The sequence below is a fragment of the Schistocerca nitens genome, chromosome 4, assembly GCF_023898315.1.
Source record: "Schistocerca nitens isolate TAMUIC-IGC-003100 chromosome 4, iqSchNite1.1, whole genome shotgun sequence".
Lineage (NCBI taxonomy): Eukaryota > Metazoa > Arthropoda > Insecta > Orthoptera > Acrididae > Schistocerca > Schistocerca nitens.
Window position 1 is genome coordinate 874788127 of NC_064617.1, and position 25449 is coordinate 874813575.

Consider the following 25449-nt stretch of genomic DNA (forward strand, 5'->3'; position numbering starts at 1 on the left):
AATAAATAAATTCAGCAAGTATATTTGCATATCACCTTTAAAATACACCAAGAAATGCCAATTTAAAATGTGTTTGTTCATATATCAATGGTGGGGCAATCCACCAAATCTTATGCAAAAGATCATTAACAGGTTCATAAAACTGTCTTACAGAGAAATGTTACATCACATTAGAAATGAAATGTTGCACATTTTTTTGAAGATCGTCTTCTTAAAATACAGTTCCATACCAAACCAAAATTTGTCAAAAGCTGAAGTGTAGCATAGTTGCTCATAGTATAGTGGTTAAGTGATCCACGAAATAATTAATACAAAAGAAACATAAAAAAGTTCATATACGTCATTTTCATGAAGATCTGTTGACATCATTGTAAACAATTGAAGATCAATTGACAAGGCTAATTTAACCAAGTACATTTAATAAAATATACAAATGTCCTGTACTGATGTAAATTTCTTATGTAACATATGGTCTAGCTCCAACTTGGTATGATGCTTGCAAAGAATGATATAACAAGCTGCCTTATATCTAGGCCCTAAGACTAACAGTTGAATTGTGTTTTACTTGTCTGATGGTAAACCCAATACAACATTGGACAGTTCCAACAAAATGGAAAACAAAGTGATCCACTTATTATTAGCAGTACTCTGGGGTTTTTGTTCAGTTTTTCTACCTCACTTTTTATCAATGGAGGACTGTGGTCTAGCTATATGTTGGTGCCACGATGTTTTGACTTAAGTAAAACTGTTCCTGTATTCCTGTAGTCAGTTTGATTTTGTATTATGTTACCAGGTCTATCTTAGGTACTGACTGACATTAAAATAGTTAACAGCATCTCCATCAACAGTAAAGTCAAATTTAATAAAATTATTATAATTGGATAGTTAGAGAAAGCTGAATAGCAATGAGAATATTCATGTTGGCCCCATATGACTTCTCCCCTTCTGAAGTTTGTAAAAATGGCTACTAGAAATAAAAAATTATTTCATTGTTGAAGTAAGCAGTACAAAGAGAATTATACTACTTTAATTAAAAATAATAATTATTGTGATAGTCTGAAGGATCTCAGAAAACACTAATCCAACAGTACTGTGTTCAAGGTAGACTAAACTACTGAGTAAATTAGTCCGAAAATAAAATCATGAAATATGGCTGTGCAGTTGTGAACATTTTTCTAATTTACATCAGTCTACCAGATAAAGCTCTCACCATTTATTTTACCAATCTTCATATTCGAATAGCCACGTGTAGTTTCTTCTGTCTGGATGAAGCTGTTGTCTTCAGTTTCTTCTTCTTGGGCATTTGACGTTTCAAATGTTTCATTTCCATGAGAAATGTGCTGTGGTGATAACTTCCCTGCTGCTTCCATAGCTGCTCTAGCTTCCCCAATCCATTTCTCAATGGATGGAAGCTTCAGGTCAGGGACATCTGTCTCATTATCCAAGAGTGACATATCCCCGTGAGTAATTGATGGTGCAACACTCATTTGGCCTTAAAAGGAAATTTTTTGTGGCTGTTAGCGATTCCAACAGAGATCATAAAGCTACCATCACATTTCATTGTTATTTTAAAAGACATAAATGTTAACACATTATAAAAATTCTTGGAGGTATGTACCGTCTATACAACCAATTGGTGGCAGTTTGTCTGCTGCCACATGCATTTCGCTTCATTTATTTGGAAAGCATCATCAGCGGTCTGTAATACATGTTTCCTTTCTTTACATACAATAAATGTATGATGTGGTAGATATAATATGCTGCTATACTACAGTCTGTCATGGCTTTTTCTTGTTTTTTAGGGTGCAATCAAGTTTTTGTAGCATGAAGTTTGTAATGAGAACTTATCGTTCAGTGTTACTTACGATCTCTGGTGCTGTTAGGTTAAAATCAATTTTTTGCAGCACAAAGTTCATAATGTGAACTTATCGTTTGGTGTTACTTACGATTTGTAGCGCTGTTAGAAATCGTAAGGAACACAATATGATAAGTTCTCATTACGAACTTTGTGCAACAAAAAGTTGATTTTAATCTTTTTTAAAAAAAAAGAAAAAAGGACACGACAGAATGTAATATAGCAGTATATTATATCTACCACATAATATTTTTATTGTTATGTAAAAAAAGGAAACATTTATTACAGGCCACTGATGATGCTTCCCAAATAAATGAAGCGAAACACGTATGGCAACAAACAAACTGCTTTCAATTGGTTGCATAGAAGGTACATACCTCCAAGAATTTAAAGCAACTAAGCAAAAGAGGAAAACAGAAAAAAGACATTATAAAAATACACTGCTGGCCACCGTAAATGCAACACCAAGAAAGACAAGAGGTAGCACAACAAAATTTATTTTGTAGATAACATGTTGACCAAGTATCAAATGATTACGTTTACAGACGTCTGTGACATGTGGTTCCTGCCAGAATCAGTAGCCAGAGTAGCCACCATTGTTGGAGATCACCGCTGCCACACGTCTCGGCATTGAGACAAAGAGACGTTGGATGTGTTCCTGGGGTACAGCAGCCCAAGCAGCTTCCACACGTTGCCAAAGATCATCTGGTGTGGCAGCTGGGGATGTAATCTGAGTCACTCGTTGAGCAACCATGGACCACATGTTTTCTATCGGCGAAAGATCCGGAGAGCGAGCCGGCCAGGGAAGCAATTCAATCTGGTTATTGACGAAGAACCTTTGGACAATGCGTGCCACGTGTGGTCGCGCATTATCCTGTTGAAATATGGCTGTGGCCGAGCCCTGAAGGTAAGGAAGGACAACTGGCTCCAGCACCTCGGATATGTAGCGCCGGCTATTTAAAGTACCGGCAATGCGTACTAGAGGCGTGCGAGAGTAATATCCAATACCGCCTCATACCATAATACCCGGTGGAAGACCAGTGTGGCGGTGCATAATGCAGCTGTCCAGCATCCTCTCTCCACGGTGTCTCCACACTCGAATCCGACCATCGTGGTGCTGCAGACAGAAGCGTGCCTCGTCAGTAAAGACAACGTCATTCCATTCTGCCGTCCACATCAGTCTGTCATCACACCATTGGCGACGGAGACGTCTGTGGTTCTGCGTCAATGGTAGACGAAGCAATGGATGTCTTGCGGACAGACCACTCTGCTGTAAACGGCGTCGAATGGTACGCGCAGACACTGGATGATGTGTTACAGATGAAATGTGCTGTGCTATGGTTCGGGATGTCACTGAGCGATCTGTCACTGCCATGCGCACAATTTGCCTATCAGCACGTGCAGTGGTGCAAGGAGGTGAATGCGATCAACCACGTCGGTCCGTCGTACCCTCCTGCATCCAACGGTCACATATCCGCATTACAGTTGTTTGGTTTCGTCCAACACGACTAGCGATTTCTCTGTATGATAATCCACAATCTCGGTAAGCCACTATCCTTCCTCTGTAGAACTCGGATACTTGATCAAAAGATGTTCGCTGTTGTCTATGAGGCATAACTGATCGTCTTGCGAAACAACCACAAGGTAAACACACGTGCCGAACGTACACTCGTCGAAATCGCCAAGCCTTAAATGGCGCTATGAGGTGGCGCCACAGGCGCGCGTGATGTGCGTCTGCGCTGAAATTCTAATCAGTTGCATTTCTCATCGCTGCAAACTCATGGTGTAAATTTCACTTGATTCGGATGCTTCCTTCAGGGTGTTGCATTTACGGTGGCCAGCAGTGTATTTGTAAATAAATTTCTTTATCAATATTTAATTAGAAGCATTCATTGTGACTTACATAAGACTAGACAGAAGCTCACACATAACATACATATAGGTTATGTTAATGATAAGCACAAATGTACATGCATCACAAAACAGCTGAACACTGCAAGCTATGTGTGAAAAATGACGAGACTGACAACACTGCAAACGATCTGGCAACGCTATTTTGTTCTAATTGTATGAACCAATGTGCACATCTGCTCTAGTCATTCAGTTCTTTTCAACTCCATACAGTCCTCACATGATTTTTGAGAGCATCATCAGTGAAATTGTGTTTCTATTGTGTGTTATGAAAATGTGACAGTGGAATTTAGACCAACGTTATGCCATCGACTTTTGTGTTAAACATGGGGGATTTATGAGTGTGACCTTTGAAAAGTTGAAACAGACCTAATGGGAAAAATTGCTCATCAAGAAGAATTTTTTTTTTCAATGACTTGAATCAGATAGTACATTGAAGATATACCTCACACAGGGAGATCTTCAACTTTAAAAACTGTTGAGAATGCCAAATGTGTGTGTGCTGCTGTGAGATCAGACCAACATTTAACAATAAGGATGACAAGTGACCTATTAAACTTAAACACTTTCACCGTACATCAAATTTTGACCAAAGTTTTGCACATGCAAAAGGGTTGTGCCAAAATTGTGCCACAAAACCTCACAATTGAGCAGAAATGCAATCAAAAAAACGTATGTGTTGATCTCCTTGAGGGGACTGCCAATGACCGCGAATGGTTTAGTCATGTGATGACACGTGATGAATCCTGGACTTTTGAGTACAATCCTGAGAAAGTGGCAAAGTGAGGAGTGGCACACTGAGACATCTCCTTAACTGAAAAATGCTCGAATGAGTAAATCAAAGATCACAATAATGCCGATTTGCTTATTGACAGTAAGGGATATTGTGCATAAAACATTTGTTCCTCCCCTTGAAAGGCTCAGGAAAAGGCTGAATCAAGTGAGACCGGACACTGCAGACAACAGATGCTGCGTCATGATGCCACACATCGCACGGCCACTTCCCTCATGGAATTTTTTACCTCAAAAGGCGTTCCTGTTGTTCCACAGCCCCCTATTCACCTGATCTGAGTCCTCAATACTCTTTTCTTTTCCAAAAATTGAAAAAAAGTCTTAAAATGATGTCATTTTGGGGCTCTGGAGAACATTCAAAAGAATGTGACTGACATGTTAAACACCCTACCAGTCAAAGCATTTCAGCCCTGCTACCAAGGCCGGGAATGATGACTCTGCACCAAACCCAGGGTTATTGTGTGGTTCGGCCCCCAGTAGACCCCGACCCCAACCCCGACCCCGACCCCGACCCCGATCCCCCCAACCACCCCCGCCCCCACCCCACTGTAGCTATCCTGTATGATCATCATCTCTGTAGGTCAACTAAAAGACACTTTTGGATGCAATGAATTTTGCACTGCACACGTCGACCACCACTGGTGCAAACTACCGGTATCTCCTCTGGGTTTGCTTACCACACTGAGAGTTGCATTCCCTGTGCTTGCTCTGTGTGACCAGTTGTTCTTGTGTTTGCTCGAGGCAAAGGTTACAGACTAGTGGTCCACGTATATTATGAATGGTCTGGCCTCTACATACAGGCGAAAGTGTCACACTGTTTCACACAGCGATCAGATTGCTGCTCTCCATTTGAGCTGGGATACTGTGAGCTTGTGAGAAAAAAATTAAAAGGTGCCAATAGCCTTCCACATACTGGTGATGTGTGGCTCCAGTTGCATGTTGGCTGGCACCTATGACTACTGATTATGGTGGTGATGGACTAAAAGAATTGCTTTTTGAAAGGTCATTTTTACCTGGTTGAGGGCTCAATGCAACTTGGGTGTCCACTGCAGTGGCTATCGACCTGTGGTGTCTTTGCCTGCTAGCACTGCCATCAGTGGTGCTCATACTTTCATCACTCCTGGTAGATGCCAACTGTAGAAGTTTACGAGCCATTCACGCGAAGAACAACTGCTGATAAGTCTCTGTGTGGGCTTGAATCTCTCTAATTTTATCTTCAAGTCTTGTCACAAGACATATGCAAAAACTCACACTCTCGGAACTTTAAAAGTAAACCATATTGTGATGCAGTACACCTCTCTTGCAGCATCTACCACTTTTTTTCAGATCTTCTCTATTTCCTTGATCAATCCTTATGAAAAATATTTAAGTATTGGTTGAATAAAAGTTTTGAGTGGACTACATTTCCTGAGGAATCCTCCAGTGAATCACAGACCAGCATCTGCCTCACATGCTACTAGTTTTATGGAGTTGTTCCATTTTAAATTAATTATAGTCATACTCCCAGATATTTTAAGGACGCAACAGCTTCCCATGATTGTTCTGCAAACCTGTAATCATACAATCATAATTCCTTCTGTCTGTTTAGGTGCAATACATAACATTTGTTTTAGTGAGGTCAACTAGCACTCCCTGCACCAGGCTTAAATCTTCTGCAGGTCTCCTTGCACTCCACAACAGTATTTGCACTTCAGTACAGTTTTCTATCATTGCAAATTCTCCATATGCAGCAGCACCGAATGTAAAAAGCCTCATGGAGCTTCCGGCATTATCGACCAGGTCATTTATTTACATTATGAAAAGCAATGGACCTGTAACAGTCCCTTGGTGTATGGCTGAAGTTAGTTTTACATCTGACAATTTATCTTCATTGAGTATGACATGCTAGGAACTCTTCCATCCATGCAGCTGGTCTGATATTCCATATGCTCATATTTTATTCATTCGACTGCAGTGGAGAACTGTACTGAATGCCTTCCAGAACATGTCAATCTGGGTACTGGCATCTACTTCTCTCTGGGTCTCTTGGACGAACAAAGAGAGTTCAGTTTCATACGATCATTTTTCTGGAACCCATGCTGTTTCCTACAGATGAGATTATCCATTTTTCAGAAACATCATAATACCAGAGCATAAAACATGTACCAAAATTCTCTAACAGACCAATGACAGAGACATAAGCCTGTAGCTTTGTATGTCTGTTTGACAATCCTTCCTCAAAATGGAAATGACTTGTTTTTTTTTTTCCATCAAAAACTGTTCATTCTTTAGATGTTAGAAGAGAAGCAATTTCTTTCGCCTAATCCATATGTAACCATATTGGTTTCCTACCATGTCCAATGATCTATGAAGTCTTGCCATCAGTTCAGATGATGTTATCATCACTATTGTTAAAGTGAGGAACTTGACAATAGTCAAACTGTACAAGCCAACATGATATAATTATTCTTCCCCAAGACCCAAGTATCATCACTGCAGACTTCTTCAGCCACCATATACTCTGGGAATACAAAGAATGTGACAAAAATGGACAGAAACATGCCAAATGGACAGGAACAGAAAACCCAAATTTATATATGACACAAAAGGCAAGATACCCTTCTTTTCCACTCACTGGAACATGGGCTACACACTTGACCAACACTTTATCACACTTTCCAAATGTGCCCAATGAGGTATGCCACAGACTCCTAACCAGAGACCCTCATAGTCAGCATCATCCAATACTTCACCAGACAGGGTTATTCACACCCATCATCCACTCTTATCCAAACCAAACTGGAACTTTACAAAAACCAACTGGTCTCAATTTTCCAAAGGCTGGAATGAACACACTGAAATGCTTCTCAAGGATTCCAGGTGCTGGAGATCCGGTTACTGCCTTCTACAGTCACTAAACAAGAGCAGGAAAAACAGATGTCAGCCTCCTTGGACTATACTCACTGCAGCAGGAAGCTTGGTTCTTAATCAGAAACCTGTGTATGTCAATACCATCACCTGACAAAAAGTAACATAAATTTCAATGATATGGCAAATTACATGATCTCCATCACCAACTCAACAAAAGATAAACACATCAGAAGGAAAGTTAGACATCTCTTTAAAGTAAATAAATGGTTGGCTCCACAAATATCTGAGCTTGCCATCCTATTTCCATTTGAAGAGACCACAGAATCTATAAAGAACCTAGGAAGGCAGCATGCACTGACAGCATCTACGCTGAGTTTTTGTTGCACTGTGGTCCTGCTACTGTCAAAAAGATGAACACCTTCTTTTCAAATATCTTAGTCAGGTCATCTGCCACCCCTCTACAAGAAAACTAAGATCATTGCTGTACTAAAGCCAAACAAAGATCCATCCAGAGTTGAAAGCTATTGCTCCCATTGCCCTCCTTAGTGTCAAGTTCAAGCTCCTGGAGAAGCTCATTCATAACAGAATCTGCACATCCATAAGTAAACACATCCCAATACAGCAAGCTGGGTTTAGATTACGAAGAGGATATGAGGACCAGTTGCTAGCAATAGCAACTTGTATTGAAAATGGCTTTTTGAAGCAGAAGATAAACATGCAGCCTATGATACTGTCTGGTGTGACCAAGTTTTGCTCAAATTCATCAGTGTCACTCTGTGTCGGAACCTAACCACTCTAACTGGCAACATGCTGAACAACAAATACTTCCAAGTGTTCTCAGAGAACTCTAAAAGTAGAGTTCACAAAATAAATGACAGTATCCCAAAAGGTTCTGTTTTGGCTGCATTACTTTTTAATTTGTGTACATATGACCTTCCAGAAACAAAATCCAGGAAATTTATATCTGGTGATGATACTGCTCTGACCACTCAGGATCAAAGCTTTAGGGATGCTGAAGCAACACCAGGATCAGAACTGAAGACTCTGGACAAATAATTCAAACATAACTCTCTCCAACCGAATCCTAAAAAGACCGTTGTATCTTATTTCTACTTATGGAATAAACAAGTAAACTGCAAACCTAACATCACATTTAGAGATCAGACTCTCCCCTATTTTAACACTCCAAAATACTTGTGTGTGACCCTAGACAGGTCTCAGACATACAATATCCATCTCCGGAATATGGCAACTAAAATCAAAACTCTGAACAGTGTAACCCAGAAGTTAACAGGAACCCGCCTGGGGTGCCACTGCAATAGTTCTCAGACTGTGGTGTTGTACACCATCGACAGTGTGCCAGGCAGTCAACATCGTGAGTTCAGCTCTAACTCATGTGACTGCCCTGCCAGTTTTTGGCTAGCTCAAAGACACACACACTGCTGCATGTGCTTCTAGCACCACCACCAAGCCTGCTTATAGAGTAGCTACCCCGATGCCAGCCCAGTCAGGCAGCAGAGTACATTCACAGCCCATTCAAAGCCTATAATTTGGACTCACCTTTCTGTGTCATTATCTACAACAAACATGCTTGTGTCAGTAACCTGCTGGAATACAACTGGACTTGCTGAACTGATGTTATATAAACCAGGGTTAAGAACACATTGCATGTGCCTCTCATTACGTTGCTCTGTCTCAGCACCCACCTATTCCTCAGCAGCCACACTTGGGCCGAATCAATACAGATCGTCAGCTTTAGCTCTTTCATACTCGGTTGCAGAATACTTATGTTCCACTCGCTCACACTAAAATAAATGACACACAGCTAAATCAAGCAATGTACCTCATCACATGGTGTATTCATCCCACAAACACACTGGCTACAGGTCCTTAGTATATTACACTACCATCCATAAGAAGATCACAGTCATTGCTGAACATGTGGGCAAGAATTTAAAAAAAAAGAAACATAATTATCAATCCATTCAGAAATTTCATCATCAAAACCACAGTGACAGAGGTCTTGAAAACCATCATGATGCACAGCTGCAGGACAGGAACTTCAACACGCAAGAAGACTGGAACAATCAGTGGCAGGAGCAATCTTCCCTGAAGCGTCACCAACTAATCAACACTCCCAGCTTTTCGTCTACCCCAATGACACTGGTGCATGTTGAATCGGATCAGAACACACCAGGCCAGATGTGGAACACTGTTACACCAAAGGGGATAGAAGACCTCCCCTGAATGTGATTGCGATAAATAGCAGCAAACAGCAAATAATGTAACATTTGAATGTTCCCTCAGAGTATTCAAAGGCAGACTGGAGAAGACCTTCACAGTTCATCTGCAGAAGCTTCTGACTGGATTTCAAGTCTGGCATTAGAGCCATGAATTCATTACCAACTTGAGATTGTGCGTACCTGTGTAGAAATGTATATATTTGTTGTAAATAGTTGCCTATTATTTCTCCTGTCAACATACAATAAATAAGTAAACAAATATATGAAGTATGATGTGAGCTACTGCAATATCATAGTAGAAGAATGTGCTGTTTTAACAGATGACACTGATTAAAAGATTTAAATACATTTGGTGTGTGTTCACTGATGACTGAAATCACATTAGGATCCAACCTCAGGCCTATAAGAACTGACAGTAACTTGCTTTCCTATCCTGGAGTGTTCGTGGCCAGGCAGAAATGCAAGGAATTCCACTGGCTTGAGGCCACAGCATTAGCACCATTTAATAATTCACAATTACTTCCAATACAAGAAGGATATGAGTGTCAATGCTAATTGAAAAACTCTTTCGCACTTTCAGCTACATTTCACTCATGGTAAGATATGGTCTAAAACATACTGAAGGGTAAGTAACGTAAGATCATATTCCTAAATAATTTTACAATTCAGTGCATGTTTGACAAGTAACATCAGTTCACAATGACCATGACCAATTACGGAAAAGTAAGTAGTTCATTAAGAAACTAAAATGTTAGATTATTTTATGTAACAAAATCATATTTACTAACTGAAATCTAATCTTCACACTCAACTGAGAAATGTGGAATTAAAGAAACACACTAAATGAAAATCACTCATTTTTTTCACGTGGGAACTGAAACATTTAATAATAAATTTTATTAAAAAATTTTTCAATGTAATTCTTATTAGAATTATATGAAAAATACTTTTTTTCTATATTTGATTATATACGACAAGTTAAAACACCCAGTCCCTGACTCCTGTCCAGCTTGTCAGCGCGAACATGTCTCCCAGGCAAGGCCAAACAAAGCTTTAGCTCGATGCAAAAGAGCAGAATAATTCCATTTGATTATCAGTATCCCTGGCAAATGGGAAATATCTATTTACCAGCTGCTGAAACAGCTATGACAAAATGGAAATTCTGGGGTGGAGCAATACATAAAATAAGAGAAAGGCAACCACTCACCTATAGTGGATTGATTCATGGCCACGGGAGTGTACATTTGGGAGTGTGTGGTTGTGTGTGTGAAAGCATATGCTAAAAAAAAAAAAAGCTAGTGCTCGAAATTCAGTGTGAATGCAGTTTTCTGTAATGCATCGACATGTTGTAGGTGACTGGTTGCCTTTCCCTTAGTTTACGAATTGTGAAAATGTATACCTGCTGAAGGGAAGGGAAAGTTTCTATGAACTGAGGGCTAGGGGAAACATAAAGAAGTAGTTAGAAACAACAGCAGGCTGACAGACATGATACAGATTCAAGACTATTACAAACAGTGATATTTCTTTAACAGATATGGCAAAAATTAAACTTAATATAATAGAGGGAAACATTCCACGTGGGAAAAATGTATCTAAAAACAAAGATGATGTGACTTACCAAACGAAAGCGCTGGCAGGTCGATAGACACACAAACAAACACAAACATACACACAAAATTCAAGCTTTCGCAACAAACTGTTGCCTCATCAGGAAAGAGGGAAGGAGAGGGAAAGACAAAAGGATGTGACTTGTATTCTGCAGTAAAAGAAACATCTTTATATGCCGTAAACATAGAACAGAAACAGTGGTTCTCCAATTACCGTCAGTTTAACAAATATTTTATTGACAGGAGTGCATATTTATTTACAAATGGCATAGTACAAAGAGGAAGTGGCATAAAATTTGAAGTGATGTTGGAACTCTTGACCACACCTCTGTAACTCACTTCATAGCACTCAACTTTTAAGATGGGACAAGTCTCATACAATTTGGTTTGGTACAATCTTTATCAATTACCTGTAATTCTGTAGGAGACTGTTTAAAACCTAGCCAAATATAATAATAACTTTTTTTGAACCATTTCCTCCTAATAAGTAACACTGACACAATGAGAGAGTAACTACTGAGATGACACTAAATAATTTAGGAGTAAAGGTAACAACTCACCAAACAGTAAAGGTGATGAGTCATCAACAACACATAAACAGAACTGAAAATTCTGCTAGGCTTTGGGCAATTCGAAATCATTTTTTGAGCTAGAGCGCGAGCGCGGGCGCGCGCGCGCACACACACACACACACACACACACACACACACACACACACACACACACACCATGGCTACATTGTGTCAGCTGCATTCTGTATGAACATAAACCATAAGTGTACACAACACTGAGCTTAATACTAACATTTAAATCTTTATTACAATTAAAAATCAGAAAACTCCCAGCTCAGGTAAAAGGAGATTGTGATGTGATAGGAAATGTGAACAGCATTAGTTAGTATGATGACAACACATAATAAAAGCCAAGAAAAAAGTAACACTTCTGGAAGGATGCCAAATGTCTCGAAATACACTGAGAAGAAATTTATGGATGAAATAAGGTACATATTCAGGCAATTTATGTGGTCCCAAATCCTTTACTTGAAGGAAGTACAGGTACTTGATAAGAAAGACAATAAGGCAAACTGGAATTGAATCAAGTTACATGTGATACCTAATACACTGTTTCTAAATGAATGGTAAAAAGTATAGTTAGTTTTCTCAAGATTTTTTGCTTTTTATTTAATGCCCTTTGAAGACATGGTTACCGGAGATAGACCAATAGCCCACTATATCCTGGTGATGGAAAAAAAATGTATTTTCTTTCCTTTTTCTTAAAAAGGAAAAAAAGATCTTGGCATTCAATTTAACTGTCACAAGCACAATGTGAAAATTAAAATTTGGTTGCTGTAGCAGGACATATGCACAAGTCTTCTCCAACACATTCATACCTCCACTGCGTAACTTTTCAGTTTCCCACAAACAAGGGGAGTTCTTTAACTTAACACATTTGACTAGAAATACTGTGAATATTTGACGTATGTGTGTGTTCAACTGAAGTGCAGTTTATTTCTGTGTTTTTCATGTAATTCAATCTGAGTTGTGTGGCTTGGGAGCACTGCAACAGTGAAAAGAAGCAAAGTGACTGTTGTTAGTAATGTGGTGCATTTGCTAGAGAAATCAGTGAAGAAACTTAACGATTAAATATTGACAATGTATGGGCATAATGTGTCACTTCATGATACTGTGAAAGAGTGGAACAGGTTTTCCACTGTGGTAACAAATATCTGCAAGATGAACCATGAAGTGGCTGTGGTAGAATACATTTTCAAAGCATCTGAATTTCTTACTATTCAGTTTGTTACATTTATGTGGAGTAACTGCAAATATTATGAAGCAACACTGATTGTTTACTGTTCAATCTAGTGGACCTGTTAAACTTCTACAAGATGGTTGTCTTTTGTTATTGTATACCTTGACTCATTCCACATCTTTGAAGGTGCTCCCACTGCATGGGATCTACAGAGCACGACAAATGAACAGTTAATCAAGAGCAAGTGAGGGTACAAAAGACAGCAGAGACACTGAATGAAGGATGGAGGGATACCAAATCACAAAACCATGCATTAAAATCACACGCTGGAATGCAGAAGCAATAAACAATGAACTGTGAAAACGAGTGTAAATGTTTAACACAGACCACTGACAATTCAAAGTAATTATATATACTGACAAAGTGTAGTACCAAATACGAGATGAGGAAAGGGCTGTAAAAAAGGAAGCTAAATACAATCAAAAGGCAAGGCTGTGGAAATCAGGAACTATAGTAATAATGACTGAGAGAAAATATTATAACGAAGAGGAGATGTAAGGACAGGAGTTGGTTGAAGTTTAGTTTGCATGCTGTAAAAAGTTCAGCTGAAGGATAAACAACTTCGAACAAATTTCAGAAATGGAACCACCATTCAACCCACTTCCAAAGTTCAGCAGAAACTTACTCAAGGAACGGCGAGACAGCTTCTCAAGAGACTCACTCGGCTGTATGTGGCTCCGTCGTATGCCTTCAGAGGAAAGCAAAATGGCAAGCAAATCATCTGGTGGATCCTGCAGCAACTGATGAAGTGTTTCAAGAGCACCATTAATGACATTATGGTCTGTGTGGTTTGTGTAATGCAGGCAAAGTTCATACACCTGAAGGCAAAATACCATAAATAAATTACATTTCAAGTACAATAAAGATTACTGAGTACAATTACTTTGCAGTTGTACCGCAATACATTCATATCATACTGCACAAAAAACAATTCATAAAATATCTTTTGAGGTGAGTCAATTAAAATAATTTATTATATTCTCTTCACATAATGTTTTATTGGAAGCTTAAAAAGATATATGATTCTTCAAGAGAATCACATTGCTCTTCCTGTGCTTAGGAAGTGGTTACATATTTTTAGTTGGCATTCAGATAAAATATGTTAACATAACCAACTACAAATAAAACGGATTTTAAAAAAACACTTAAAACAAATAAAAAAACAAACTCCACGTCTTTTGTGCAGACTATACAGCTAAAAGATTATGGGGAACAAATTTTCAAACTTGTAACAGTAATATACATCTCAGTAGCAACTTACATTAACAATACAGTCAGGAGCCATAAAGGATAGTGACGAGTTGCACGTTACTGATTTGAAGAAGCTTAACTTTTGTCCGGTGGTGTTATTTTGACAGTGCTTATCACACTCTTGCTTTCTGTCCACATTTTAAGTCCTAGATGCCTACATCAATTAAGCCACCACAAGTCATTACCCTTGATAAAATTTAGACAGCACTTTGTTTGGATGATGCATAAAGGGTCATCTATTTGTATTTGTCAAATTAAACAAACCTATTCCCTATGAACCATGGACCCTGCCAAAGTGGGGTGGTTTGCATAGCCCTGAAATACAGACAGCCACACTATATCTGCAAGGGTATCAATGGAGAGGCTTCACAAAGCTGTGGTTCCTCAATAGAGACAGCAGCAAGCCAAAAATTGCTATGTCGGGACTGAGACAGTAATTTTTTTCGAGAGTATACAACTCTACTAGATGGCTTAATGATGTTATCCTCTTTTGCAAAATATTCCTGAGGAAAAATATTGCCCCGTTAGGATCCTCCCGCAGGGACTACTCAGGATGATACCATCAGGAGAAACAAAACTGGCATTTTACTGGTCAGAGTGTAGAATGTTAGATCCCATAAACAGGTGATGTGTTGTGTGTTGAATCGTGGTCTTCAGTCCAAAGACTGGTTTGGTACAGCTCTCCATGCTACTTCATCCTGTGCAAGCCTCTTCATCTCCGAGTAACTATTGCAACCTACACTCATCTGAATCTGCTTAGTATATTCATCTCTTGGTCTCTCTCTACAATTTTTACACCCCACACTTCCCTCCGATGCCAAATTGGTGACCCCTTGATGTCTCAGAATGTGTCCTATCAACTGATCCGTTCTTTTGGTCAAGCTGAGCCACAAATTTCTTGTTGCCCCAATTCTGTTCAGTACCTCCTCATTAGTTACATGACCAACTCATCTAATCTTCAACATTCCTCTGCAGTACCACATTTAGAAAGCATCTATTCTATTTTTGTATAAACTGTTTATCGTCCATGTTTCACTTCCATACATGGCAACACTCCATACAAACACCTTCATAAAATGACTTCGTAAGACTTAAATATACATTCACTGTTCTTCTTCAGAAATACTTTTCTAGCCATTGCCATCCTACATTTTATACCTTCTTTACTTCAGCCATCAACAGTTATTTTTCTACCCAAATAGCAAAACTCATGTACTACTTTAAGTGTCTTGTTTCTAATCTAATTCCCTCAACATTCCCTGATTTAATTCGACTACATCCCGTTATCCTTATTTTGCTTTTGTTGACGTTCATCTACATTTTTCTTTCAAGACACTGACCATTCTGTTCAAGTGCTCCTCCAAGTCTTTCGCTGTCTCTGGCAGAACTACAACGTCATTGGCAAATCATAAAGTTTTTATTTCTTCTCCCTGAACTTTAATTCCTACTCCAAATTTTTCTGTGGTTTCCTTTACTCAGGGTGTATATGCGGACAAGGAAAAAAAATTCCCGGATTTTTCCTGGATCTCCCGGTGAAAAATACATTTCCTCCCGGGTGAAAATACACTTTTGCCATGTTAAGTGACACTATACTTTCCCTTGGAACTGTAAAACTTATCCTCTGATAGGATATCGTTTTATACAGCAGCGTAGAATTTCCCGGCACTTTAGAAAACGATATTCAGGGGGAAAAAAACACGTTTTGGAAAGATCTTTGATGAGCAGCAACATGTACGCTGCATATTTTCATATTACAAAAGTATAAATTTTAATTCCACCAACAGGAAAAGTTAATGGTTTAAATTAATATACATAGTGTTGCTACAAGAAAAGCAAAGCTTTCACATATAATATTTGTCTCTAAGATTAATAAGCTACAAGAGAAGCTAAGCTTTCACATATAATGTTGATCTGTTTAGCACATGTTACACTTTAAGATACATCACACAAATATGCCAGCAAAATTTTCAATACCGACGTAAATCTCTGATCTTCTGGGCTCGAAATTCTTCTAAATGGCTCGTCATCAAAGAGTTGACTTTTAAAAGAGACCAAACACTGTGATTTAAGAAATTCATTGTACACTCTCGCACATAGTTCATCTTGTGTAAAAGGAAATTTACTTTGATAATAACACTTTCTGAACAACAATTGGCAACATTTTCCTGTGATCTATTAGAAATAGATTCATTTTAGCAGTTGCTAGAAAGCACCAGATAAGAGGCGTCACCGCGCTTGCACAGCTATGGTGACGTAGGAAGCCTGTATGTTCGTACACGTAAAACATTAAGAGATCTTACATTATGTCATAAAAGAAACAAGATATCAGACGATACTCCAAGAGCGTTGGAATTTCGTGAATCATATTATAATTCATAGATCGCCTTAAAGAGCACATTCGTATGTCCAGATTCCCAATGACGTAGGCCTTGACCAGATATGAAGCAGTTCAGTGTGGTTTTCGGGATGTACATTTTCTTGGAGTACCAGTATTGTATTATATCATGTTTGGTTCTTTATAATGGCATAACGCCATATGTGCTAGAAGATGTTAACATGCACCAGAAATGCAGCGAACAGTTGAAACTAGACAATAGTGTGGAATAAATTGACTGCCTCAGCAGGAAAGCTTAATAAAAGCCAAATTTATTTATCAAACCGATAAAAATAACTTCATTGTTCTGCAAAGCGATTAATGCTTGACTGTCAAAAAGGTGGAAATAAAATAAAATCTAAAACTAGTAACATAATTTAACCTTCCGTAATTATGTGAAAGTATTTTAATTCACTTGATAGCTCACAGCCACAGAAGTCTGTCTGGTTTTCATTTGACGTGAGAGCAGTAAACGAAGGGGAAACAGAAAAATCACTAAATGTAAAAACGGGTCACAAGTGCAGTATCATGTATCTCAAACAGTGGTTTACAACAGTTTCCAGGTTTGCACTCAGATGTAATTATGAAAGTCCTTTTTTGTGACTTGAATGTACTGATATCTGCTTTTGAATTTCCCAAAATGTGATCCTATGTTTAAGGTGAGAATGAAAGTAGACACGACAGGCACGGTTTCCTGTTTTTACTGAGCTGGTCTTGCTAATTTTGCATCAGATATATTATATACTTATTTCACTTTAAACTTCTTTGCAATCATAAAGCTAAGAATTTTGTTTGCTGCAGATAAATGGAATGCACACATTCTTGTTTAGAATTTGTGAAATCTTAATGAGATAGTTTTTTTTTACTGTTTATTATAAGCTGATTATTCTGTGCCCAGCTGCTAACTGTTTTGTCACAGTGTTTTCCAATTACTGTAAATCCACTCCCTATTTTTGTCATCATGAAAGAAGAAATACCAAATAACGTTCTTAGAAGTATTATTGAGAGGTATGGTGTGAATCGTCTGCCTCTCTCTCTCTCTCTCTCTCTCTCTCTCTCTCTCTCTCCCACTTTCAAAATGACAGATAGGTACAAAAAAAAATATTGATAAAAACGTAAGCTTTCAGCCTAAAGCCTTTCTTCCAAATTAGGCCTCAGCAGCCAGAGAAAGTGGTGTGTGTGTGTGTGTGTGTGTGTGTGTGTGTGTGTGTGTGTGTGTGTGTGCACGCGCGCGTGTACGTGTGCGTGTGTATTGTCTTTTGGTCAAAAGCTTATTTGTTTAACAGTTTTTTTGTTGTAACTGTCTGCGACTAAACAACTCCGCTGTTTGGCAAGTGGCAATCTATCCTTTTCATATTACTGTCATTATTCCATCTGGGATTTTCCAGTGTTTGATTTTTCCACATGAAGTTTGTTATAAATAATCCACTTTAGTTCAAATGGATGTCACTTAATTCCAGTATGATGGATGTACAGAAATTATGGGCACAGTGTCAAGGGACTATAAATCACGCTCTGGAGAAACGTGGGCCTAGCAAATGGATTACGGATGGAAAAGACCCACTGTGGTTTAACGACAAAATTCAGAAAATGCTGCAGTAAGAAAGACTGTTGCACTCTCAGTTCAAAAGAGAACCCACAAATGATGATAGGCAAAAGATAGTAGTGTATCATGTGTCTGTACAAAGACTGATACATGCAGCATAAAGTAACTACCACTATCATACCTTAGCAAAATTCTTTGCCAGGAACCTGAGAAAATTCTGGCCCTACATACAATCAGTAACTGGGTCGAAGGCTTCTATCCAGTCACTCACTGACAAGTTTGGTAGGGCATTAGAAGATATCAAAAAGAAAGCTGAAATTTTTAATTTGTGTTTAAGAAATCATTCACACAGGAGGAGCGTACAAACATCTGACAATTGCACAGACTCCTGTATGGAGGACATAGTAATAGACATCCCTTGCGCAAAGAAGCAAATGAAAGAACTGAAAACGAATAAGTCACCAGGTCTGTATGGAATCCCAATTCAGTTTTAAAAACTATGATCTAGGCTCATTCTATAAGGTTTTGGGATTGTAGCTATATCATGTCGACTTCTTTCCACAATACTTCAGCAGGCAACCATCCAGCCATCTTCAAGCGAGTGTCTGCCCCTGGAGATTGCTAGTTCACAGTGTTGGCTTTACAGCAAAAATTGGCACAAAGGTGCATGCACACTGGCAGCAGTCACAGGAGTACACCATTTCTAAATCCGCACCCTCTGCAAACACTGTCCCATCTGTGGCGCACAGGCACATGCGTAAAGGTGAAACTACATTTCCGCCCTCTGTTGGAACGCACACTCACAGCACTGAAAACAAATGTCTGATGTTGCCAGATGTGTCTTTAACAATAAAATGTTTTCTCTCAGAAAAAAATTAAAGAGATCACTGGGTCCCAAGCCTTGTACAGTTGAAAGCCGTTGTCATGATTTATAAGATATTGTGCTAGATGTATTTCCACAGATTCTTTAATTACTGAATTCCACAAGCATCTCAGTGGGGCCAAGATTTTTGTGGCAGAGTAATCCATAGAATGTCCAGTGGTAATACAATGCTCAGCTATGGCTGACTTAATGGGCTGCGAAAGGCGAGTGTGGTTCTCACGTTCAATTCACCTTTCATGTTAATTTATTTATTGTTCGGCTAATTCAATCTATACAAGATTTAGCCTCTTTATGTTATTAAATACATTTTTAAGAGGTGTCTCCATGCATCTCTGTCCATTGCTGTCTTCTGCCAGTTGAAACCCGCAACTTTCCTGAGTTCCTTATCCCAGCTGGTGGTCTTCGTTTTTCTCTGGGACTCCACTTTAAAACTGATTTTATCCATCTACCATCCTTCGATCGTGCATAATACGTTTATCTGGGCCAACTACTCGACACAAAAAGGAATTTGAAACCTGAAATTTTTCATCGAATTGAACTGGGTTGGAGGGCTTACGGAAGAAATGCAACAGTTTTCAAATCTAACATGTCAGTCTACTTAAAGAAGACAGTTTTTGATCAGTGTGTCCTACCTGTTTTAACGTGTGGGTGTGAAACTTGGACTTGAAATGAATTTTTCAAAAGGAAACTTAGAACTGCTCAGAGTGCTATGGAAAGGTCATTTTTAGGTCTCACTAAGAAAGATCGACAGAAAAGTGGAGACATGAGCAATAACAGGAGTAAAAAATATTATACAATCGGTTAGGACTCTAAAATGGCAGTGGGCAGGACATACTGCATGAACCTTTCATGTACTCTGCGTATTGTTTGACCTATGTAAGCTTTGCCACACTGGCAAGGAATTTTGTAAATTGCAGTCTTCCACAGACCCAGATCATCCTTTAGCAAACCAAGAAGTGCATTAATCTTTGCCAGTGGCTGGAAGATTACTTTAACCTGACATTTCCTTAGGATCCTGCCTACTTTAGACGAAAGGTTGAAGACATATGGAAGGAACACCCTGGACTTGAAAAGCTCCTATCTCCTTCATGTAGTGGGTGGTCACGTTTCTTCCCCCTTGGCACTGTACCTATCTGATGTAGAGAGTAACCATTATCTTTGAACACCAACTGTAGATGTTCTAGCTCCTTTGTAAGGCTGTCTCCATCAGAAACAACATGAGCCCGGTGCACCTACATTCTAAGGATGCCAGTAGTTTGTAAAGGATGCTTGAAGTTAGAGGTCCATACGTGTGAGCGCACAGTAGACAGAATGCCCTAACGACCTGTCCACTTTCCTACTAACCAAGAGGTCCAAAAATGGTAAGCAACCATCCTACTCTATTTCCATCAGAAATTGTATCTTCTTATGGATTGACTTAAGATGTTGCAAGAAACGTGACAGCTTTTCTTCACCATGGGGTCACACAACGAAAGTCTCACCTACATATCAGCAGAAGACTCTCAGTTTAAGTTCTGAGAAATCAAGTGCCTTTTGCTCAAAGTCTTCCATAAAAAAGTTTGCTACCAGAGGGGGGAGAGGACTGCCATGGCAACATCACCAGCCTGCTCAAAATATTCATTGATAAATGAAAAGTAGGTTGAGGAAAGGACATGATGAAAAAGTGCTGTTATAATGGCCTTGAACTTATTGCTGATGAGTAAGGAAGCGTCCATACGGAAAGTGAGATGACATCAAAGCTCACTAGTAAGCCAGTTTCACTGAGTTGAAGTGACTTCAGTCTAGTGATACACGTCAGCAGAGTTGCGAACATAATGTGTGCACTTCCCCAAAAAGGTCTCAGTGGAGGGTCAGTGGGGGATTCGAGACGAAACGGCACTAGAGCCATGTTTCATGAGTCCCCTAGGTCACCGGGTCCCCCAAGGTCCAAAGGGCTGGAAGGCGCTAGCGCTCTGTCGCTGAGATAATTAGCTCTGTTAGAGCTATTATCTGGGCAAGCACCCACGCCAGCAAAAGGTTGGCGCGTATAAAATTTTTCATTTGATGGCGCCATGTAGTGACAGATTTTTATTCTTTTACCTGTATAAATGCAGATACTAGTAAATGTAATTTAGTCAGCATGTCATTGTTAAATGAGTATTTAAGCACAGGACAACATATTTCAATACAGTACGGCAGTGGAAAGTTATATCCAGGACCAGTGGACGATATTGAAATGGCGGAAAGGGGGAATAATTTTAATGTTAATAGGAGCAACAGTATAAGGACAATTGGTAGGCAAGATGCTGCTAATGAAATTAGATTTGGCCACAATCCAGCATATGACGATTTAGACGAAGTTGTTGAATTTGAATTAGAGCCAAGGCTGACAGAAGAAGTCAATACTGGACTGCGCCGGCACCATCCATATCAATATGGCGAGGAAGGTCATACAGCAATAGACATAGATACGATTGAAAGTACACCGCTTTTATCTGGAGCGGCTGAAACAGCAGTGGACGGCGTGGCCTTAAGCACCTCTTTATCTACAGGTCAGATAGCTGGCACTGCTGGTGCAACAGCTTTAGCAGGTGCTGGAATAGCATACGGCACAAAGAAATTAGTTGAAAGGGTGAAAAATAAAGGATTAACATTGCCAGGTAGCGACTATGTTGGGCCTAGAAACCCTATAAATATAGATGCACCATGAAGTGGAGCAGATGCCATTGCTGAAGAACATGACGTTGGGTACAATCGCTTATTAAAGGAAGCTTGAGAACGTGTTTTTACTGAAGAAGAATTTAAGCAACGAGTACAGCAGTTGGATGCTAAAGCCATAATTGACTTTCCTATTGATTGGAGTCATTCATGAAATTGGCATTCCTTTGCAGGAAAGTACGGATTGAAATTGAAAACATTTGTGGAACAGAAACTTAACAAAGTGTTATATCCAAAACAACCTGATGCCAAACAACAAGATATGTAAATTTATATATTTATATTATATCTAAAAACGAAGATGATGTGACTTACCAAACGAAAGCGCTGGCAGGTCGATAGACACACAAACAAACACAAACATACACACAAAATTCTAGCTTTCGCAACCAATGGTTGCTTCATCAGAAAAGAGGGAAGGAGAGGGAAAGACGAAAGGATGTGGGTTTTAAGGGAGAGGGTAAGGAGTCATTCCAATCCTGGGAGCGGAAAGACTTACCTTAGGGGGAAAAAAGGATGGGTATACACTCGCACACACACACACACACACACACACACACACACACACACACACATATCCATCCACACATATACAGACACAAGCAGACATATTCATATTCATATTCATTTTGTCTTTGAATATGTCTGCTTGTGTCTGTATATGTGTGGATGGATATGTGTGTGTGTGTGCGCGAGTGTATACCCATCCTTTTTTCCCCCCTAAGGTAAGTCTTTCCGATCCCGGGATTGGAATGACTCCTTACCCTCTCCCTTAAAACCCACATCCTTTCGTCTTTCCCTCTCCTTCCCTCTTTCCTGACGAAGCAACCATTGGTTGTGAAAGCTAGAATTTTGTGTGTATGTTTGTGATTGTTTGTATGTCTATCGACCTGCCAGCGCTTTCGTTTGGTAAGTCACATCATCTTTGTTTTTAGATATATTTTTCCCACGTGGAATGTTTCCCTCTATTATATTTATATATTTACATTGTTTTATACATTATTTGTCTATTATATTATGATAATAATAGTAACGTTTCTTGCCTTCAGAATTATGATTGGCCTCCTTGGGAACGTCCAAATTGGAATTGAATGCATGAAAGCCAGAAACGTTATGCATATGAACAGTGGCTAATCTCACGTGAACATCGCGGTTTGCCTATATATCACGAACGCCCATCAACATCTGGCAGTATGATACTAGCATCAACGGAAGAAGCTGCGACTGAACACGATGACGACGAGATCGAATATTCCAAAGACGGACAAGAGGATCATACTCCAGTTGCACCATTAGTTCCATATTCAGGTTCTGACACACATAGTAGTGTAATGGAATCAGCATCAGGGAAACATGCAGGTCAATTGCAAAAGGATGTTGGTGCGAAAAAATCAAAAAAAGCACTTCCAGGAACTGCAGCTCCATCAGCTAATGGAATGGGCGATTTTGCTAATACAACTGATGTACCGTTACCGTCCCCATCAATATTAGATACAGGAAATATTACAAGGTATAGAAAAGTGCATCGCTTTTTCACATATGGTTTAGCATATAAAGCAATTACTCATGAAGATGCTGTTTTTATGATTACTCCTTTGGCCGAAATTCCTGTTGATAGACCATTTTTGTATATGACTCCTTCTGAATTTGATTTATTGCTAGATGGTAGCAAAATTGTTCATTGTGATGTAAAAGTAATTGCTTGTAATCCCAGAATTGCATTTCCAACAAATTCAAGTGATACTGAACTTGCCACTTTAAACCAAAATAAAAATATCTTAACCAGTATAGGTATCAATTTGAAAATTCCTGGTGTTAATGTAAAGCCAACTGAATTTGCCAGCTCTGCACCTATGGAGACAACTAGTATAGACCATAAACGTAATTTTTTTCCAATATGGAAATCATGGTACAGATATAGAAATGATGAAGACGCCTTTCTAACTACAGTTCTCGCACATCAATTCAGATAACCCACTAATTTGAAATAGTACTATGCATGTGTATCTAGCTCAAAAGATAAAGGTTTACATAATTGGGGTTGGAAGTGTGTACAATCGTGTGTGTCTGAAGTTGATGCAGATTCGCATACTGGAAGTGTTGTTGTAAATTATGAATATAACCCTACTTTAGGTTTTCTTAAAATTCCAAAAGTTACTAATGTTGATATATTTCCCATTTCTGTAACTCAACAAGGTGTGCCTCAATGATATACACTTAATGGTGATAAGCATTACAATCCCTTTATGATGTGCGATAATTTTTCGAAAACACCTTTAGAACCAGCACAAATCCAAGAACAGCTAGTATCAGCCATTAGCCCAGTAACAAATAAGGATTCATCGGGATATAAAGATTTGATTGAAAAAGCTGATATTGCATCTAGTGGGTATAATATTAGACTGCATGATACTAATGTGGAACCAAGTCTTCATATAGGGATAAATCCTACTTATGCTTTAAAGACCAGTAGTTTGAACAGTGATGTTTCAAAATATACAGATACTTAAATGTTATTTGAAGTGATTGTTGAATGTTCTGTTTATTCAGATGGGTTAGAGACTCATTATCCTCGAGCAGATGTATCAAATGTTCAAATATCGGATATGATTTACATGGCAAATGTGACAAGGAATGAGGAATCATCTGTGTATAATGGTCAATATGAAATGAAACATGCATAATTCTTTTGATTGAATGTATTGTAAAATCATCTGTAATGTACAATAATGACAATAAAAGCAGTATATATACAATTTTGGATTGACTTTCTTTCACCTCAATATGACACGTTATACATTTGTAACAAATTGAAGAAGGCTAATGGATATGGTTTCCTATTTGCATCTTTTAATTCATCAAACTTTCTCCATCTAACAGTTTTCACACGTATATCTTTAACATCAGGATGACTACAAACAACTGGTTGAGAATTAGAAATCAAAAGTAGAGGAGTTCAACGTAAAATGGAATCACCTTTATATTTAACTTGTATGTTACAGGCTATACCTTTACAAACTTTCTTAAAATCTTCTAATGAACATTCTTCCAATGAAGTTTCGTTCCCAACTATTATTCTTCTGTTTACAGCATCTTGAAGAACAAACTGATTTGTTTTGTCGTTGCAACGACCAATATGTCCTACATTTAAAGCTAATGATATTAAATAGTCGAAAAACCAATTTTTACCACTATTTGGAGGGCCTATTACACACAGCATATTTAACTTTTTGGAAGGTACATAATTATGATTTTGCCAAACATATAAGCCATTTTTATTAAATCATGAAACTAAATTTGTGAGAAATTCTGTAGCTTTGACAGTATTATCATTACATTGATACAATAATAATTTGTTTAACCAACTTAATTAATCTTGAAGAGTGTAATAATATTCCCATACATTGTTACTATAAGCATAAAACACATTGTCCTCAGAGCCAGATCCTAATAGGTTTTCTAATCCTCTTAAATCTAGATCATTCACAGTCTTTTTATATAGTTCCAATCCCATATCATAAAATCTTTTGAATTTTGGATCAATTAAATTCATAAAATATGGATGTGCCACCAGAATTACATTAGTTATATTCTCAGGTGGAATACAGTTGTATGACATTAGTAAGGA

The 25449-nt window shown here is 38.6% G+C and overlaps 1 protein-coding gene across 1 annotated transcript in view; it reads right to left on the reverse strand.

Moving 5' to 3' along the window:
* Positions 1-25449, reverse strand: part of LOC126253366 (huntingtin-like) — a 549449-nt gene that overhangs the window by 456090 nt on the left and 67910 nt on the right. Inside the window, exons 7-8 of the mRNA XM_049954640.1 lie at positions 13696-13888; positions 1211-1492 (exon numbers count right to left, since the gene is read on the reverse strand). Coding sequence (XP_049810597.1) covers positions 1211-1492; positions 13696-13888 — 475 coding nt within the window. The remainder of the gene's footprint in view (positions 1-1210; positions 1493-13695; positions 13889-25449) is intronic.